This window comes from Mesoplodon bidens, assembly GCF_964165515.1.
Source record: "Mesoplodon bidens genome assembly, chromosome: 19".
In the NCBI taxonomy this organism is placed as follows: Eukaryota; Metazoa; Chordata; class Mammalia; order Artiodactyla; family Ziphiidae; genus Mesoplodon; species Mesoplodon bidens.
This window is the reverse complement of record NC_138179.1, coordinates 52,393,824-52,411,105: the sequence shown is the minus strand read 5'-3', so window position 1 is coordinate 52,411,105 and position 17,282 is coordinate 52,393,824. Positions and strand designations below refer to the sequence as shown.

The window sequence follows — 17,282 nt, the reverse complement described above, 5'->3', positions numbered from 1 at the left end:
CTGCCTTAAACACCAAAGCAGGCAATTTACAGAATATTGAAAACTGCTGCAAACCACATGTCTGTCATCTGTTGGAGGCCACACACCTGCTCATTGCTCCTGGAAGGTCAGTAATAGCATCTACCTTCCTTCCATCTTCCAGATCTTGAGTGAATGAGTTGTGTCAGTGGAATTTAAACCACAGCCCCGTTGACAGGGGATTCTAGGAAAAGTAGTTCCCAGACCTCCAGCCTCCCTCCTCTCCCATGAATCCAGAAGGGAGAAGATGTGACTGTTATCAAAAGAAGGGAAAAAAAAGGGCTTCCGTGGTGGCGCAGTGGCTGAGAGTCCCCCTGCCGATGCAGGGGTCGCAGGTTCGTGCCCCGGTCCGGGAAGATCCCACATGCCGCAGAGCGGCTGGGCCCGTGAGCCATGGCCGCTGAGCCTGCGCGTCCGGAGCCTGTGCTCCGCAATGGGAGAGGCCACAACAGTGAGAGGCCCGCGTACTGCAAAAAAAAAAAAAAAGAAGGAAAAAAAAAAGCATCCAGTATATTGACTGTGTACTATGATTATATTTCCTTCTTTATACTTTTTTTCCCTAAGTATAATAATTGCCTTTTTTCTTTCTTTTTTTTTTTTGCTTGATTTTCTGAGTGTCAATCATTAATTCGTCCCTAAACTCGGATGAAAGTTTCTCTTTTCAGTACACTCGAACACGTTAGTAGAATCTCTTCCGGGTTTATGAAAAAAGGTCTATAGGAGGGGGTGCATTTTTTGAGGTCTTGCATGTCTGAATCATCTCTTTTCTACCCTCACGCTGGTTGGTAGTGTGATTAGATGTAAAATATTATGTTGGGGATCATATTTCTTTGGAAATTTTAAGCCTTTGTGGTTTTCTAACTTTCAAAAATCATATTGTGAAGTTTGATGCTATTCTGATTCTAGATTCTTTGTGTGGGATCTGTTTTTTCTCTGAGAGATTTTAGCGTCTTGTCTTTACCTGCACCCCCTGGAAGACTCTGCAGCGGAAGCGCAGAGTCTGAATCACTGGACTGCCAAGGAAGTCCCATTTAGGGTCTTGTCTTTATCCCTGGTATTCTGAAATGCAGTGATGTGCCTTGGGATGGTTATTAGAATTCATCATGCTTGGGAATTCCCTGGTGGTCCAGTGGTTAGGACTCCACGCTTCCACTGCTGGGGGCCCAGGTTTGATCCCTGGCCAGGGAACTAAGATCCCACAAGCCCAGTGGTGCGGCCAAAAAAAAAAAAATCATCATGGTTGACCTTCAGTGGGTGTTTTCAGTCTGCAACTTATTTCCATCTGTCTTGGGAAGTTTTCTTGTATTAACATCTTTTATAATATATTCTCTCTCTGATAATTATTTCTCTCTTCTCTCTTTCTGGGAACCCCTTTCTGGGAATCCAGATGGTGAAACTCCTAGAATGGCCCTGTAATTCTTTTTCCCTTGTGAATTTTTTTTTTCATTCAATTTTCAGATAGCCTTAGTTTTTTCTTCCAACTCTTCTATTGTATTTTTAATATTTGCTATCGATTAAAAAATTATTTATTTATTGGCTGCGTTGGGTCTTTGTTGCTGCATGCGGGCTTTCTCTAGTTGCGGTGGCGAGTGGGGGCTACTCTTGGTTGCGGTGGCGAGTGGGGGCTACTCTTGGTTGCGGTGTCCGGGCTTCTCATTGTGGTGGCTTCTCTTGTTGTGAAGCACGGGCTCTAGGTGCACGGGCTTCAGTAGTTGTAGCACACGGGCTCAGTAGTTGTGGCTCGCAGGCTCAGTAGTTGTGGTACGCGGGCTTAGTTGGTCCACAACATGTGGGATCTTCCCGGACCAGGGCCCAAACCCCTGTCCCTTGCATTGGCAGGTGGATTCTTAACCACTGCACCACCAGGGAAGTCCTTGCTATCAGTTTTTTTAATTTCCAGGAAATTTCTTTGGAATTTTATATATAAATATTTTTGCATGTTGTCAGGAATTGTGTTTTGTTTGCTTTGATTCCTGTCTTTCATGTTAGAGGTTTTCTTGAAATGTCTGATAATTCTTGGCTATCTATGTCTATTCATTTTTAAGGATGAGGCACTAAAAAGCTGAGTGTGGAGCCCTGGCTCGTCAAGTGGTGGGCACCATTTTAGGGTGAATTGGCACTGGTCACTTTCCTCAGAGAGGGCTGCTCCAGTCTTCTGCCTAGAGAGTATAAGCCCAGCAGCAGGTGTTTTTGGAGCCAAGTGGGAGAAGAGAGCTGGGGATGGGGGAAGAGGTCTCATTGTTGAGTACAAATTAGACTTTCACTTGATCCCTCTGTTTTCATTATGGCTCTGCTACCCTTAGCTGTGACTGGTCCCTTGGTTCAAGAGGCCCTCTGGTTCAACTTCTCTCATCTTCTGCCAGGCATCATGGGGGGAGGGGACAGAGAGGATGGAAGAATCTTATTTCTTATACAGACTTTCAACCAATTCTGTTTTAGCCCCTCCTACACTCCTTTATCCAGAGGTATTAGGTGCCTCCAATTTCTGAGCCTTTTCTGAGATTCTGTGGTAGGAACCTGCTTGCTTCTTACTGCTGCAAGCATTTAGCTTTTTCCTTTCTGTGAAGTTATTTATCACTAGTGCATCTGCTTTCCAGCTTCCAAAATTTTGTTGACATCTCTCTTTTTTTTTTTTTTTTTTTTGCTGTACGCGGGCCTCTCACTGCTGTGGCCTCTCCCGTTGTGGAGCACAGGCTCCGGACACACAGGCTCCGCGGCCATGGCTCGCGGGCCCAGCCGCTGCGCGGCATGTGGGATCTTCCGGGATAGGGGCACGAACCCGTGTCCCCTGCATCGGCAGGCGGACTCTCAACCACTGCGCCACCAGGGAAGCCCGACATCTCTCTTTATGTTGTCTCCTTTCCCGTTTTTTTTTTTCTTTTTTGAAGTTTATGCCTTAAAAAATTCCTTTGCTTGGGCTTCCCTGGTGGCGCAGTGGATGAGAGTCCGCCCGCCGATGCAGGGGACACGGGTTCCTGCCCCGGTCTGGGAAGATCCCACATGCCGCGCGGAGCGGCTGGGCCCGTGATCCATGGCCGCTGAGCCTGCGCGTCCGGAGCCTGTGCTCCGCAGCGGGAGAGGCCACAACAGTGAGAGGCCCGCGTACCGCAAAAAAAAAAAAAAAAAAAAAAAAAAAATCCCTTTGCTGTAATTTTGATGGTGTTTATGTGTGATAAATGCACAGACATATTCATGTTTAACCAGCGTATTCATCACCTTTTCTTCACTGAAACCCATTCAGATAGCAGTTGATTGCTAATGCTCCTTTAGAGCACTGTTTTCCAGACTTCCCTAACACCAAGAATACTTAAGGTGCTCATTGAAAATACAGATTCCCAGATCTCTCTCCTGCCAAATTTCTGATTTTAGTAGGTCTGGATTAGGGCCCAGCAATCTTTTTTGTGTTTGATTTTTAAACAAATGCCCTAGGATGTGTCTTATCTTCAGACAAGTTTGGAAGCTCTGTTTTAGAAGGATCTTCTAAACCATTTATTGCTATCTTAAGTTGCTTTTGTATTCCGACTATGTTTTAGTCTGTCTAGCTTTGGTCTGGATTTCTAAATTAGAATGTGTGTCCTTCATCTGATTAACTCCTCTCTTCTGTAGTTAAATGCTGGCTAATGGTAATAACTTTGGCCTTGTATGACTCCATTTTTTTAGCCAACATTTGTAAACCCACTGGTTCCTGGGATATGTGGGTGGGGAGGAAATATTAGTTATGAACATTGAGCTTCTCTGCATCATTTCACTATCCAAATCCAGGAATCTGTTTTTTGTATTTGAAATGGAAAATTGACTCAGGCTTTAAAAACAAATATACTAATTATCTGCCTTAGATTTATGCAGCATCATTTTTGGAGATGTTAAAGCACTGTGATTTGAAGTTTGTTTTTAACTTTGACAATATGAGAGGGCACATTCTCTTCTTTTTGTGTTGTAGACCCCTAGGCCTTGGAAGGAAAAACAGTTATCTTTTATTGTTGGTATGTAAAACACCTAGAAATGAGGTGTTTGCCGCTGCTCCTTGGTTGCTGTGAGTCGCCTGGAGATCAGGAGCTAAATAGTACCTGTCCTAGCTATGTTGTAGAGGCCAAGTGTAGTACCCTAGTACTCAGGTGTTGGAAGTCTTGCTGTTATTAGCTAAAATGCAGCCTGAGGAAGCCATGTCGGCTCTGACATAGATTTACATTCTAAGATGAACAGCTCTATCAAAACAGCTCTAGTAGAATTTTACAGGTTTCATTGAAACAGTTTAGCTGAATGAAGTCACAAAAAGTGCTAAATCTAAAGTGTTATTGTCTTGGGAGTTCCCTGGTGGCTTAGTGGTTAGGATTCCAGGCTTTCACTGCCATGGCCTGGGTTCAGTCCCTGCTCGGGGAACTGAGATCTCGCACGCCGCACGGCCAAAAAATAAAACTAAAGTGTTATTGTGTCATTGACTATGAATCACTGGCTATGTTTTGAAGCACTGCAGCACTCTGAACTATTACTGATTTACTGCAGTTGACTATTTTCTATATATGTTCCCCCACCTTCCCAATACTTCAGTGCTTTCAGGATAGTAGGATTTTCTCTTTGCTTTGAGGGCTGTGGTAGGGGCCAGGGATGTTTGGTGAGGTCATTCCCTGATCTCTGTTTAGGACGATTTTCAGGTACTATGTTTACAGTTGCTCTTGCATTAGTTATCTCTAGCCGTCTTTTTAATGAAGCCGTTTTTCACAGATGTGGTTATTTGATTGCACACAAGAGTAGACTTCTCATTGATTTGTGATCATTTTAGATGAGAGGACTTGGCTGCTGGGTTGCCCTGTAACTGGGAATCATAACCTGTGGTACCTAATATTTACCACATCAAGTCGTCTATGAGTATGTAGGCTTCTGAGTTTATGTTTTTCGGGCTTTTGAAAAATAATCTGAGACAAGAGGAAAGAGTCATATTAGGGGGAAAAGCTGCGTTTGGGGATGTATACTTATGCTCTTATTAGGAAAATTATATTTGAAAGGATTTCATCATATGATTTCATCATATCTTTCTTTTGCCTCTATCCTTTTCTCTTCTAGGGTTGTGTTCTGCTTGTAACAGTGAAAAATCATTGAGGTAAAGAGTAAAACATCCAGGTTTAGTTGTAGAAGTCTAGGACTTTCAGTTTGAATTATCATGGTGTGCGTGTGATTTTTTAAAAATTAGTTTACTTATTATTTATTTTTGGCTGCGTTGGGTCTTTGTCGCTGCGCGTGGGCTTTCTCTGCTTGCGGCGAGTGGGGGCCACTCTTCGTTGCGGTGCGCGGGCTTCTCATTGCAGTGGCTTCTCTTGTTGTGGAGCACGAGCTCTAGGCGCGCGGGCTTCAGTAGTTGTGGCTCGCGGGCTCGGTAGTTGTGGCACGCGGGCTCTAGAGCACAGGCTCAGTAATTGTGGCTCACAGGTCCAGTTGCTCCGCAACATGTGGGATCTTCCCGGACCAGGGCTCGAACCCGTGTCCCCTGCATTGGCAGGCGGATTCTTAACCTCTGTGCCACCAGGGAGGTCCCTTTGTGATTTTTTAAAAAATTACTTGTTGGATCAATCAGATTTGCTGCAGAGTTGAATTTCCATGATGGAATATGCGTGCAGTTGGAAAAGTGATTTTTTTTCCCTTCATGGAGTAACCTTGGAATTTTAATTAATTCCATTTCTACATGTGATAGAAATCTGTTTCACCAGGTTTGACTGAATTGAATTTCAAGGGGGAGGGAGCACCTTTTCCATTGAGAGACGAGGGCTGTAGATTATTTTCAGACTATATAAAGCTTTTTTGTGGGGGGGAAGGGTGGTAAAATATGAATAACAAGAATGTTACTCTAGTCTGTTTCCTTGTATTTTAGAGAAACCAAAAATGCTTTAGTGGAAACTCTCTGCTGTATTCTGTCCTAGAACGCGTGGAGGCGTGTTCATAGTTCAGTGTTGACATCAGTTCCTCTGTAATTATAGGAACCTGTTTGGCTCCTGCTGGTCGTTAGTCTCCTGCAGTGGCATGCGAATACTCTTAGGCAGTAGCCCCTGGCTGTTCTCCCATGTGGGGTTCTGTGACTTAGGAACTGGATGCCATTATGCCACTGTGGTAACGAGCCCCTCCTTCCCCATACTGTGCTGCTTTTCAGGAGCAAGGTTGACGGGCAGGTGGACAGGTAGGCAGACTGCCATCAGGGGACTTTTAACCCTGGAAGGCTTCCAGTTAGTACCTAGGTCCCTAGCTGTACTCAAGCCAACGAGAGATGAGGTACAGTCTGTGGGATTAGTGAACGAGATAACTGATGGAACTTGTTTACTTTGGGTGTGAAGCTGTTGGTTTGTTTAGACTTCTTTGGTATAATAGGCATATTGGATGGAGAAGGATACTACTTTTGGGTTTGGAGGATGGCCTACAGAGGCCTCAGATTTCATCTCCTCTCACTCTTCACCTCACCCTGTTCTAGTTACTCTGGCTTTTTCACTAGTTCTCTAACATATCAAGCTCATTACTACCTCAGGGTTTTTTTTCCCTTTGATGTTTGTGAATTCTTTTTGGAATGCTCTTTCCCCAGATGTTTCTAGGGCTTGGCTGTTCATGCAGAGACTTCTTTGGAGAGCCAGCCCCCGGCCCCCAGACCTCTCCTCATCTAAGAGAACACTATACCCTACTCCTGCACTCTCCCTTTATGATTCTCTTTTTTTCATTCTTTTTGTCAGTAATGGAAATGTTGAGATTATATTTGTTTCCTTGTTTATCTTTTCCTCTAGAATATAGGCCCGAAGATTGTAAAAAATTGTCTAGTTCAGCCTCTAGAACAGGGTTTATCAACCTCAGCATTATTGACATTTTTGGACGGGAAAACTCTTTGTTGTGGGAGGTTGCCCTGTGCACTGTAGAGTGTTTAGCAGCATGCTTGTTTTCTGTCTCCTAGATGCCCGCAGCACCTCCTAGTCATGACAGTCAAAAATGTCTCCAGACATTGCCAGCTGTCTCCTGGGGGACAAAATCACCCCGCTTGGGAACCATTGTTATAGAACAATGCCTTGGCACCTAGTGGGTGCTCAGTAAATGTTTGTTATATGACAGATGGATTAATGAATGAATAAATTCAGCAAGTTAAGCAAGTTAAGATTTTTTGGAACACTGAACTACACATGTGTATATAGCCTTGTGTTTCTTCCTTACCTCTTTTCTTGTCTTTTCCATTTCTGGCACATTGATCCATCCTTCACTGCTTTTTTCCTTCAACTCAGACTTGCTTGCTCTTTCAGACAATGCTACTTTTAAATTTGGTTCGGTTCAACAAGTGACAGATGAGCCCCTACTCTGTGCTGTAAAATAATAGGAAAGAGCTATAGAAGGATACGGTGCTGTCTGTGCTTAAGAGCTCATTGGGTAAAATGGACACAGATACATGAAATGTTCCTCTAAAGTTTCTTAGTTCAGGGTAATGTCTAAACTGGTACCAGGGCCATTATAGGGTTCTTTGAGGAATAGTTGTTAAATGAAACGCTTATCAGAATGGGGTGATTGCTGTTGAATTTCGAATCCAGTTTTAACAAAAACCTACCCATTCAGGGAATTCCTTGGTGGTCCAGTGGTTAGGACTCTGCACTCTCACTGCCAAGGGCCCAGCTTCGATCCCTGGTCGGGGAACTAAGATCCTGCATGCCGCACGGTGTGGCCAAAAAAAACCTACCTAATCATTTTCTACTTATTTTCATTGTTGCAGTTACCCTTGGTTTCTTGCTATTGATTCTGTGAGTAACATGGTTGAGAAATATGAAAAATGGGCTTGCTCATTTTGCACTTGTTTGATGGGAATGTTTCTAGGGTTGGTTATTTTGGTAGTGAACAGCTGATTCATCAATGGTTCTTTTTTTTTAATATCCGTAAAACCTTTTTTAAAAAATTATTTATTTACTTATTTATATTTATTTTGGCTGCGCCGGGTCTTAGTTGCAGCACATGGGATCTTCGTTGTGGCATGTGGACTTCTTTAGTTGTGGCATTTGGACTTCTGAGTTGCGGCATGTGGACTCCTAGTTGCGGCATGCATATGGGATGTAGTTCCCCGACCAGGGATTGAACCCAGGCCCCCTGCATTGGGAGCTTGGAGTCTTACCCACTGGACCACCAGGGAAGTCCCATCAGTGAGTTTTTAAACGAACGTCCTTGCTTGGAAAATCTTGCCACCTCTATCCACCTGGTATGAAAATTCACCAAACAAAAACCCCATTGTCTGTTATGTGACTTTTCTTTGTCCTAGAGCAACTGATTTTTCTCTTTCTGCTGACTATTTATGTTCCATTTCTCATACTGTGAGAGAGGTGTTTTGTTTTGTTTGTTTGTTTGTTTGTTTGTTTTTTGAACTATGGGGTCAGAAGAATTCCATTGGGGGAACATTTGGAACCTTTTCCTCTTGAAGACACAACTGTCTTCTCTTTAGATGATCTGGAGACAGAGTAAGTAGACAGAGCTAAATGCTCTTTCAGTGAGAATCTTGAAACGTCTCTTTTAACTGTTTCTCTGGTTCTTTATATTACGAAGGGGTTTAATATGATATTAAAGAATTGAACATGTATTTAACAAAGGAGAGAGAGTTTTCTTGTTGACATCCCAAATGCCTATCCATATGACTGAGTCTTGTAAGATAGAACTAAGGCCCTTGAGACTTTGCTGAGGGAGATGGCCTACTTAAAAATGTTCAAGGTCAGGGGGGTTTTTTTGTTTTTCTTTTTCCCCCTGTGGGATTTTGTTGGGTACTTTGGTACAAAAACTGTAATTTACTCTGTAATCAAAGCTGAGATCAAAGGAGAGTGCTGTTACCTGAGGTCACTCAGCATGAAAGTGGATGTCATTAAGATTTAGATTTAAAATAAAAATTTTTTTCTTTGTAAAATAACTTGGTATTGAAACCTGAGTTTTATAACAGCAGAATACCATTTGAGTGAAGCCCTCAAATTGTAATGGTAAGTGGAATACCTCTTAGATCTTTTAAAATATATGATAAAAAGCAACAACTAAATTGGATGCTTCATTTAATCAAATGTAAAAGGAAGTCGTTTCTGTCTTTGTCCTCAGGAGGTTTCCTGCTCCTAAAGTGTAGGAATATTTGAAAATTGAATAGAAAAATAGGTTTTGTCTTCTGAGGAATAGAAGAAAGCACTTTTTTTTTTTTTTTGCATTACGTGGGCCTCTCACTGTTGTGGCCTCTCCCGTTGCGGAGCACTGGCTCCGGACGCGCAGGCTCAGCGGCCATGGCTCACGGGCCCAGCTGCTCCGCGGCATGTGGGATCCTCCCGGACCAGGGCACGAACCCGTGTCCCCCGCATCGGCTGGCGGACTCGCAACCACTGCGCCACCAGGGAAGCCCAGAAAGCACTTTTTAAAAGTGCATTGCTTGAGTTTTATGGAGACTTATCTCTGAATTCTGTGATAAATTTGACATTAAGAAGACTTGAAATAATGCTCTCTGATCTTTATTTCAGAGAAACTGACTCCTGAGGATGTGAAAAGCTATCATGGTTTTTAAGTGGAAAGGCTTAAGAAGGGAATGAGAATTTTTCTGAAAATCAGGGACTCTGAAGAACACAGATGGTGAGGTTTGTAGTTCTAATTTAATAGATCAGAAAGGAAAGACTTAATTCCATGATGAACCCTCTTTTTTCCTTTTTTTAGTTTAATCTCAGGTTTAACTTCAGGGATGTTAGATTCTTTTTTTAAAAAATAAATTTATTTATTTTATTTATTTTTATTTTTGGCTGTGTTGGGTCTTCGTTGCTGCGCATGGGCTTCTTCTAGTTGCGGCGATCGGGGGCTACTCTTCATTGCTGTGCGCGGGCTTCTCATTGTGGTGGCTTCTCTTGTTGCAGAGCATGGGCTCTAGGTGCGTGGGCTTCAGTAGTTGTGGCACGTGGGCTCAGTAGTTGTGGCTCGCGGGCCCTAGAGCGCAGGCTCAGTAGTTGTGGCACACGGGCTTAGTTGCTCTGCGGCATGTGGGATCTTCCCAGACCAGGGCTTAAACCTGTGTCCCCTGCACTGGCAGGTGGATTCTTAACTACTGCACCACCAAGGAAGCCCACTTCATTTGTTCTTAACCGAAAGCAGTTCTCAAAGCAGACCCTCTGCATTGGGTTAGTGCTTGTAGTGCCGATCCTGAATTGGTTTGAATAAAGCTTCTTTTAGGGAACCTTCAGGGCAAGGAAAGTTGTGTTAATTTAAATAAATTGGTTTGCCCTTGGAAAATATATAGAGAGATCTGTTTGTATTCCATCACTAAGATAGGAATTTGGAGTGGGTTAAGTTTTCATTTAGGAAAAATAGTAGAAAATTGCTAAACCCAACCAACTTGCAGGGGAGATTTTTTTCATAGTGATTGGTGAAATAGAAAGGGATCAGGAGACCAGAGTTTGAGTCCTAACTCTGCAGTTTACTCCTGAGTGATCTGGGGGGTCACGCTTAGCTCAGTCAGTCTGCCTCTCTCCCTAGTGTGCATACACGTAACCCCACTCCTCGAGCTTCAGAGTCCTCACCTGTAAAATGGGAGTGAGAATACTCTACTGTAGTGTATCATTGTTTGCTCAGTGTCCCTGGTAGGAGGGTGTCATGCCTGCAGTCTTTGTGGAGACAGAAGAAAAGTTGAGAGCCACTGCTGGTAGTCAACCATGGTGCTGGTAGTGATTTTTTTTTTTTTTTTTCGGTATGCGGGCCTCTCACTGTTGTGGCCTCTCCCGTTGCGGAGCACAGGCTCCGGACACGCAGGCCCAGTGGCCATGGCTCACGGGCCCAGCCGCTCCGCGGCATGTGGGATCTTCCCGGACCTGGGCACGAACCCGTGTCCCCTGCATCGGCAGGCGGACTCTGAACCACTGCGCCACCAGAGAAGCCTCTGAGCCTATTTTAAGAAGGCATCTTTAACTGCATAATGTATTAGTGGTCTTCTGCAGTGGGTGACTTTAAAAAAAGATTTGCCTTGCTGGAGAACTACTGCCTTTGCCTAATAAATGACTCTAACTGTCAGACTTATGTTTGTCCCTTTAGGTCATTTCTTACTCCGTAGCATGTAGATTGGGTCAACTGTGGATCTGGAAAGAACTAGGGACTTGTCTGAATCTCTTTTCCGGGTCATTCTAGGAGACCATTTCAACTGTGGCAATGGCCAAAGTAGGTAGAACTGGAAACCCAGAAAAGGTGGGAACTGAAGTGACTGGAATTAGTTGAAAATGTTTGTTTCTGAATAAACTACTATTTTCCTTATTCTTGGGCTGCTAGCTTTAAGACTGCTATGGGGACTTGAGTGGAATGGTCCTAGTGAACCCACAGAATTTAATAGAAGAAAGTTTTTTTCTTCTTCTCCACGTGTTTCTTTCACTTTAACACCCCCCCACGCCCCGAGATAGATGTTCTGCTTATGAGGATTTACTATTTTGATCAGTTTTTCAAGCCTAGTATGTTAGATTCCTGGCAAAGAAAGACTAGACTTAATTTTGAAACCAGAAATGAGAAGGTATTTCCCTTAGAGGGGAGTCAGCTGCTCGTTCCTTGAAGTGAGTTCAGACATCATTCCCTGTGGGAACCACCTAGCCAAAGTACTGTCCAGTTCTTTGTGACTGGAGCAAAAAGCTCTGTTGGCAGCCAGCCTAGAGTGGCATTCCACTGGAAGGAGCTGGGATTTTGAAGATGTTAACGGTCGTGTTTTTGATCAAATTTACTACCTACAAAGGTCCTTGGTCTTATAGAACCTTTGGAATATTTGCCCTTTTATCATTCTCAGGGCACTGAGAGAAGTGTTTAAGTGGTTACTTCTTTATTCACAGAGAGATTTTGATCACCCATGTAAAGAGTTTAGAACCAAACCTCTGCAGTTATTTGGCTTTGACTTTTGTGGGTTCAAGAAGTGGGATTTCCTTGGGGTGACTTTTGGGGGGTATTGTTCTTGAGTTTTAGTTTTATCCTTGCCCCCTGCTTCAATGTCTTATGAAGACGAAAGTTCCCTGGCTTTAGTCTCATTTGTGAAATGAGGATCACTTACAGACTGTAATAAGGAGACAGCTGTATACTTTTTGAGTGTTAAGTATTAAGCCACTGATAACTGGATAAATTCTCACGTGGTATTTACGCTCTTATCAGATTCCAGTGATGTGACTATACCAGGGGTCAGTAAACTGTGGCCCATGAGTCAGATCTGGCCCATGGTCTGTTTTGTATGGCCCAATGACTAAGAATGGTTTTTACAACTTTCCTTAATAAGTTTATTTATTTATTTTTATTTTATTTATTTATTTTTGGCTGCATTGGGTCTTCGTTACTGCACGTGGGCTTACTCTAGTCGTGGTGAGCAGGGGTTGCTCTTTGTTGTGGTGTGTGGGCTTCTCATTGCGGTGGCTTTGTTGTGGAGTTTGAGCTGTAGGCATACTGGCTTCTGTAGTTGTGGTGCACGGGCTTCAGTAGTTGTGGCGCATGGGCTCAGTAGTTGTGGCTCGCGGGCTCTAGAGCGCAGGCTCAGTAGTTGTGGCTCACGGGCTTAGTTGCTCCGTGGCATGTGGGATCTTCCTGGACCAGGGATGGAACCCGTGTCCCCTGCATTGGCAGGCGGATTCTTAACCACTGCGCCACCAAGGAAGTCCCGGTTTTTACGTTTTTTAAATGTAAAAATCAAGGGAATGAGAACACAAGCCACAGACTAAGAGAAAATATTTGCAAAAGATACATCTGATAAAGGACTGTTACCTAAAATGTACAAAGAACTCTTAAAACTCAACAATAAGAAAACAAACAACCCGATTAAAAAGTGAGCAAGAGACCTGAACACACACCTCGCCAAAGAAGATATATAGGGACTTCCCTGGTGGTCCAGTGGTTAAAACTCTGCGCTCCCAATGTAGAGGACCCGGGTTCGATCCCTGTTCGGGGAGTTAAGATCCCACATGCCGCAACTAAGCCTGCGTGCCTCAGTGCAGCCAAAATAAATAAATTAATTAATTTCAAAAAAAGAAGATATATAGATGGCAAGTCAGCATATGAAAATATTCCAACATCATATGTCATTTAGGAATTGCAAATTAAAACAACAGGATACTACTACACACCTGTTGGAATGACCAAAATCCAGAATGCTGGCGAGGATGTGGAGCAGTAGGAACTCTAATTCATTGCTGGTGAGAATGCGAATTGGTACAGCCATTGCGGAAGGTCTTCTGGCAGTTTATTCCAGAACATACTCTTACCATATGGTCCATCGGTCATGCTCCTTGATGTTTACCCAAATGAGTCCAAAACTTATGTCCTCACAAAAACCTGCACAAGGATGTTTATATCAGCGTTATTCATAATTGCTAAAACTTGGAAACATCCCAGATGTCCTTCAGGAGGTGAATGGATAAACAAACTGTGTGGTACATCCAGACAGTGGAATGTTATTCAGTGCTAAAAAGAAATGAGCTATCAAGCCATGAAAAGACGTGGAGGAAACTTAAATGCATATTACCAAGTGAAAGAAGCCAATCAGAAAAGGGTACTGTATGATTCCAACTATACAACATTCTGGAAAAGGCAAAACTATGGAGACATTAAAACGCTCAGTGGTTGCCAGGGGTTCAGGGGTGGGGGCCAGGGAGGGATGAATAGATACAGCATAAGAGATTCTTAGGACAGTGAAACGATTCTATATGATACGACATTGGTGGAGAGTTGTCTGTCGTTAGACATTTGTCCAAACCCATGGAATGTACAACACCAAGAGTGAACCCTAATGTAAACTGTGGATTTCGGGTGATAACGAGGTGTCAGTGTAGGTTCATCAATTGTGACAAATGTATCACTGCAGGGTATAGATAGTGGGGGACTTTGTGTGTTGGGAGGGACAGGGGTTTTAGGGGGACTCTGTACTTTCTGCTCAGTTTTGCTGTGAACCTAAAACTGCTCTAAGAAATAAAGTTTATTAATTTAAAAGGTTGTCAAAACAAAACAGAAGAATAATGTGCGACAGAGGCCATATGGGGTTTACAAAGCCTAAAGTATTTTTTTTAATCTGGCCTTTTACAGAAAAGATTTACCGAGCCCTGGACTATATCACAGTGCGACTAGGAGATGAGTGCCTAGTTTCTCTCTGGTGTCATGCTCAGTCCTCTGGTTCTCCTGGTCCTCAGTGTCTCTCATGGCAAAGTTGTTCTCATGAATTTATTTCTGTTTCACTTGCAGGTATATGAGTGACCTAAAGCTGCAGATTAAAAAGGAAAGAGAGCAGTGCCAACTGCAAACAGGGCAAGGATGCCAATTCCTCCTCCCCCTCCACCACCCCCCGGTCCTCCTCCACCTCCCACTTCTAATCAGGTAGGTAGTCCATCCACCTGGCTATCTCAAGACCTGAATGGATACTTAGGGCTTCCTGGTATAAGACATAGTGTACTCAAAGACATGTGGTGTAGGAAGATGGAGAATAAATAAGTAAAGTCTGTCTTCCTCAATTCGTTCTGATTCCTGAGAAGTCCTCTTAGGACCATAATGGCTTGTCTTGGTTTTTTTTATCCTGGTTCAGTCTAAATGGAGATTTGGGCAGGTGGCATCAGAGTAGGAACTAGTGTGTCTTCCCTAAAACTATTGTAGTATAAAGGTCAATGTGTCCTTTCCCTGCATCTTTGAGAAAAGGGATGGCAATTCCTAGTTGTTGTTTCTTGCTGCCATTTCATTTCCTTCTTTTCTACTCCAAATCAGTTCACTTTAAAGTCAAGTCCATCAGGTCTAAAAGTCCCCGTGCCCCATATCAAGAAAGAAAGGAGTTAATGGAATTAGGAAGAAGACTAAAGGTTCAGTAATGGGAAGAAAAAAAAAAGCAATGTGGCTTCTGAACCAAGGAGACAGCCACTTTTACTATGTCTGAGTTGTGATACCTGGAGTCACATGAGAAAGAAGGAAGCAACCTGGGTGATTCGTCTCGTGTGTGTGTGTGTGTGTGTGTGTGTTGTGTGTGTTGTGTGTGTTGGGTGTTTAACAGATGAGAAATTGTTCCCTAAAAGAGGAAAGGTGACTTAACCTAGCTAATTTGTTTCAGAACTAGGACTAGAGTTCAGGTCTGCCAACTTCTGGTTTTTTTCCTGTAATTTTTGGGGTGTGGTGGGAGCTGAGGCTGGAGGTGTAGGTGGGGGGTTTGGAGTTTTCTCTTGGTCGTGATGGGGAGATGCTGAAGTCTCTTCAGCCGCAGGAGGAACCTGCTTGGGTTTATATTAGGAAAGTTACTCTTCACAGTGTGGACGGTAGGTTGGGAGTTGAGACTACAGACAGGGAGGTTGAGACTGGAGACAGAAGCCTGTGGCAATTGAAAATGAGAGTCTGGACCAAAGCAGTGAGGATGGAGAGTGGAGACAAGAGACAATGACAAAGTAAAATCTTAAGAGTCTGATGACAGATGGAAGAGTGAAGAAGAGGAAGGAGATTGGAATGACTCTAGTTGGGGGATTGATTGAATGCTGGTGCTATTTACAAGAGAAACAGGTTTGTGGGGGAGGATATGAGCTCAATTTTGGACACGCTTAGTGATATTTTTCTCTTTACAAAAGTAATATGTCAAGAAATTTATGAACTGTGGTTAAGCAAAAAGGAGCAGTTACCCATAATCCAACCATTCATAACAGTTTTGTGTCTAGCCTTCCCCTCCCTCCTTCCTCCTTTTGTATCTGTCTACCTTTTTAAAAATAATCATTTATTAATTTATTTATTACTTTATTTATTTTTGGCTGCATTGGGTCTTTGTTGCTGCACACGGGCTTTCTCTAGTTGCAGTGAGTGGGGGCTACTCTTCGTTGCGGTGCGCGGCTTCTCATTTTGGTGGCTTCTCTTGTTGTGGAGCATGGGCTCTAGGCACGTGGGCTTCAGTAGTTGTGACGCGTGGGCTCAGTCGTTGTGGTTCGCGGGCTCTAGAATGCAGGCTCAGTAGCGTGACGCATGGGCTTAGTTGCTCCGCGGCATGTGGGATCTTCCCAGACCAGGACTCGAACCCGTGACCCCTGCATTGGCAGGCAGATTCCTGACCACTGCGCCACCAGGGAAGCCCGTCTACCTTTTTTTTTTTAAAAAAAGGCTGTGCTTTATATACATACTGATTTCTGATTGGCTCTTCTTCCTCATTAATACATCATGAATGGCTTGTCATGTCATTAAATGTTTAGTGATATCATTAAAAATTTTTTTACTGCACTAAAGATCCAGAAAAAACTAGAGAACACCAATAAACATAGAAAATGTTAATCTATAGTTAACCTTTGTTAACATTTTGTATGTTTATTGTAGGTGAACTAGAAAATACAGATAAACATAAATAATTATTACCCCAGATTAACTTTTGCTAGTATCGGTGTATATCCTTCTAGAAATTTTCTGTATGTGTGTACCTTTTTTTTCTTCACAATATAAGCTGGCTACTACTTATTGAACTCTTACTATACACCAGGCACTGTGCTAAGCTCTTAAAAAGTGTTGTCATTTAATTCTCAAAACTACGCTATGAGATAGGTCCTGTTATGACTCCTGTTGAAAACTGGAATCATGCTATATATTGTTCTATAATATTTTTTGCTTGATTGTGTCAGATATTTATTTCCATGAAAAGATGCTTATTACTCCTACATCTTTAAGAGCTTAACTGGCATCCCACTGTATGATTATACCTTCGTTGTTCTTTTCGGTTGACCTTTTAGATTACTTCAGCTTTATGCTATTATAAACTGTTTTTTGCTATTATTATCGTCTTTGGGCACGTCTCCAATTATTTTCTTAAAGTTAATTTCTGGAAGTAGAATTCTTGTGCTAGACTTTTAAAAGGTGTTTGATACATAAATTACTTTCTAGAAAAATCATACCAATCTGTCCTACCACAGGTAGTAGAAAAGAGTACCTGTTTTCCTGGATCCTTAAGATCACCATAGGGCAGTTTTTTATTCTATACATTGTTTTGAACATCTTCAGTGTGCCAGGCACTGTACAGGCAGTGGTCCCTGCCTTCACAAAGCTAGCAGTCTCTTTGTAATTTTAACCTTTACCAGTATCATAGGTAGATAATGATAGTTTTACACTACATTTTTTTTTATTATAGTTGATTTTTTTTTCGTATTTGTTGGCTCTTTTGACTTCTTTTTTGTGGTATGCGGGCCTCTCACTGTTGTGGCCTCTCCCGTTGCGGAGCACAGGCTCTGGACGTGCAGGCTCAGCAGCCATGGCTCACGGGTCCAGCCGCTTCACGGCATGTGGGATCTTCCTGGACCGGGGCACGAACCCGT

At 43.0% G+C, this 17,282-nt stretch overlaps 1 protein-coding gene across 1 annotated transcript in view; it reads left to right on the top strand.

The window, feature by feature from the left end:
- WIPF2 (WAS/WASL interacting protein family member 2) overlaps window positions 1-17,282 on the top strand; it is a 40,683-nt gene that overhangs the window by 9,571 nt on the left and 13,830 nt on the right. The window contains exon 2 of the mRNA XM_081220181.1: window positions 14,212-14,343. Coding sequence (XP_081076307.1) covers window positions 14,281-14,343 — 63 coding nt within the window. The 5' untranslated portion in view covers window positions 14,212-14,280. The remainder of the gene's footprint in view (window positions 1-14,211; window positions 14,344-17,282) is intronic.